At 51.1% G+C, this 2,676-nt stretch overlaps 1 protein-coding gene across 2 annotated transcripts in view; it reads left to right on the top strand.

The window, feature by feature from the left end:
* Positions 1 to 2,676, top strand: part of PGAM5 (PGAM family member 5, mitochondrial serine/threonine protein phosphatase) — a 7,511-nt gene that overhangs the window by 935 nt on the left and 3,900 nt on the right. For both annotated transcript variants that reach the window (XM_025045459.1, XM_025045458.1), the window contains exon 2: positions 2,126 to 2,304. In XM_025045459.1, the coding sequence (XP_024901227.1) occupies positions 2,126 to 2,304 (179 nt within the window). The remainder of the gene's footprint in view (positions 1 to 2,125; positions 2,305 to 2,676) is intronic.

The following is a 2,676-nucleotide window of genomic DNA, read 5'->3' as shown; positions in this document are numbered from 1 at the left end:
CCTCCCCGTCCGAGCCTCGGCTCCCTCGTCCCAGACGGTCGTTTCGAGGAAGTACAGGGACGCCGGGGCCGTGGTCAGATGGACCCAGGGGGCTCTTTCAGTTCTAGACTCCTTTCTGTGCCGTCCTTGTTTGCCTTTCGCTACCTCCGAGCCCTGATTTGAATGATGGCGGCTTGATCCCCTCTGTGTCTAACAGCCAGGGGAAGAGGTGGGCGTGCGTGCCCGAGGAGCGATGGCCGGTCCTTAAAGGGCCATTTTGCAGGGAAGATGCGCAAGGACATGACTAGCAGGCGCCTTCGATGGGAATGTGGACCTCGTGGGGTCCGTACCTGGCCACGAGCCTCGTGTCCTCCTTGAGCACTTGTAACGTGTGGCTCCTGTGATGAGGAAACGATTTTTAGTCTTATTTAGTGTTAATTAAAAATAAAAAACCAAAGCAGGACAGATTTTAAAAATACAGTTTATGTGCTGATACTATTTTTGATACAGTGGATTAAATAAAGTGAGTTATTGAAATTTCACCCGTTTCTTTCTACTTTTTACATGTGCCTCCTTGGAGTTGTTTTTAAAATGCCTTAGGTTGCTGATGCTCCATTCCCATTGGACAGCGCTGCTGTGGCCTGGAGTGGCAGCTGTGGGCCATTTCCCCATTCCCAGCTCCAGTCTGATACTCTGCTGAGGGGCACAGAACTAATATTTAGTGTTAGCCTAGTCGTATCAGGAACTAAATAGGTATTTTTAAAACCTTTATTTAAAAAAAAATGTTACTTTTGACTTTTTAGATTAACAGGAAAATTGCAGTTAATAGACTTCCTGTATACTCCACACCTAATTTTCTCCATTAACTTCTTACACTAGTATGTTTGTCACAATCAGTGAGCCAGTACTGACTGATACAGTATCATTAACTGATGTCCATACTTTATTGAGATTTTCTTGTTTTTTTTTTTCCTTTTTGTCTCTTCCAGGATCCCACATGACAGTCCTCACGTCCCCTTAGGCTCCTTCTGTCTGTGACAGTCTTTCAGACTTCCCTTGTTTTGATGACCTTGACAGCTTGGAGGAGTGCAGAGATTTTGTAGAATTTCCCTCAATTGGGATTCATGTGTTTCATATTCTCTTTTAAACATGAGTACAATCTTCTGGATTTCTTAGGCCTTTTTAAGGAAACAGGTTCACTCGGAGGTTAAAGTCTAGATTTACGGAAGGGCAAACCTTCCATGTGGAAAAGTTCCGAATCCCCAGCCTCTTCTGGGAAGCCTCATGCGTCCTGGCTTCCTGTCTGTAGCCCCCAGGCGGACCCGCTGGCCCAGCCTGACTCTCTGGCCCAGCCCTTGGGCTCCTACCTGCCTGCGACGGGCTTCTCAGCCTGGTCGTATTGTGCGCCATCCAGGTTGGCATGGCCCAAGCAGAACCCTTGAATCACCACTGCTTATTCCCCCCAAAACTTTTCCCCAGCTCTGCCAGTGTCACCGATGTTTAATTTTTGTCACCTTCAGTTCTTTGAGCCACCGGACATGCCTGACTTCAATGTCGTTTCTCAGCAGCTTTGCTGATGCTGTCCCTGCCCCTCCCATCGGCTTCTCAGCATTCCAGAGCACCATCCAGTACTTTCCACGATAACGGGAACATTTTCCTCCTCACCGTCCAGTGTGGTCATCGACATCCCGTGTGCTACTGGCACTTGGAATGCTTAGTGTGACTGGGGAAATTGGAGTTTTTATTTCATTTTCATTATTTTGAATTTAGCCACGTGGCTACTGCTATTAGACAGTGCAGTTCCAGACTGCCTCGATGTCCCCGTGAGCGCGGTTGCTCTGGCTGCCCTCCCACAGCTACCCCTTCTGGGTGTGGTTTCCTCCGTCACTGGTCACCCTGCTGTCATTATCGGTCTCTTCACTAGAACATGTTGCACAAGGGCCTCGCTTATCTGTTCTGTTCACCATCCAGTCGCCCATGCCAGGCCTGGCCCTCAGCTGTGGAAGGTGCACTAGGCTGGCCAAAGGTGGAAGCAGACTGCCGAGGGCATTGACTTGGCCCCTGTACTTTCCCAAGACAGATCATCAAAAATAGGGGGACGTGAAAAGAGGTCACAAAGACAAACTGTCTCATATTTCAACATTAGGCGGGAACCACTGTCCCTGGTCAACGTGCGGAAGAGGAGCCTGGAATCTGGAGACGACGACCTGCCGACCAGGATGGACCACTACAAAGCCAAGGCTACGCGGCACATCTTCCTCATCAGGCACTCGCAGTACCACGTGGACGCGTCCCTGGAGAAGGACCGCACTCTGACGCCCCTGGGTACGTGGGGGGCGGCTCACCCCGACTGACCCCCGAGGCCGGTCTCCTCGAAGGTGCTCCTGTGGGTGCTGGGCCTCCTGGGACCTGTGGCAGGGATTCTCGGCCCAGATGCCAGCGTTGCCGTTATCAGTAATTGTCAGCTTCTGCCTCTAGAAGGGCTTTGAAAACGTCCCCAACTTTTAAAAAATAGCACAGGCGGTCCTCGGAGAGATGGTGCGGTGGGCGTGGCTGTGAAGCCCTTGGGGGAGGGGCTTGCCTTCAGTTTGTAGGAAAGCCAGCGTTTGTGAAGCTTCTGTGAAGCGTGGTAAAGCCCCCGCCCCAAGGGTCTTGTCGCAGGGCTCCTGGTGTCCTGCAGCCTGCTTTGCTCGATGG

This window comes from Pteropus alecto, unplaced genomic scaffold (assembly GCF_000325575.1).
Source record: "Pteropus alecto unplaced genomic scaffold, ASM32557v1 scaffold213, whole genome shotgun sequence".
In the NCBI taxonomy this organism is placed as follows: Eukaryota; Metazoa; Chordata; class Mammalia; order Chiroptera; family Pteropodidae; genus Pteropus; species Pteropus alecto.
This window is presented reverse-complemented; position numbering and strand designations above follow the sequence as displayed.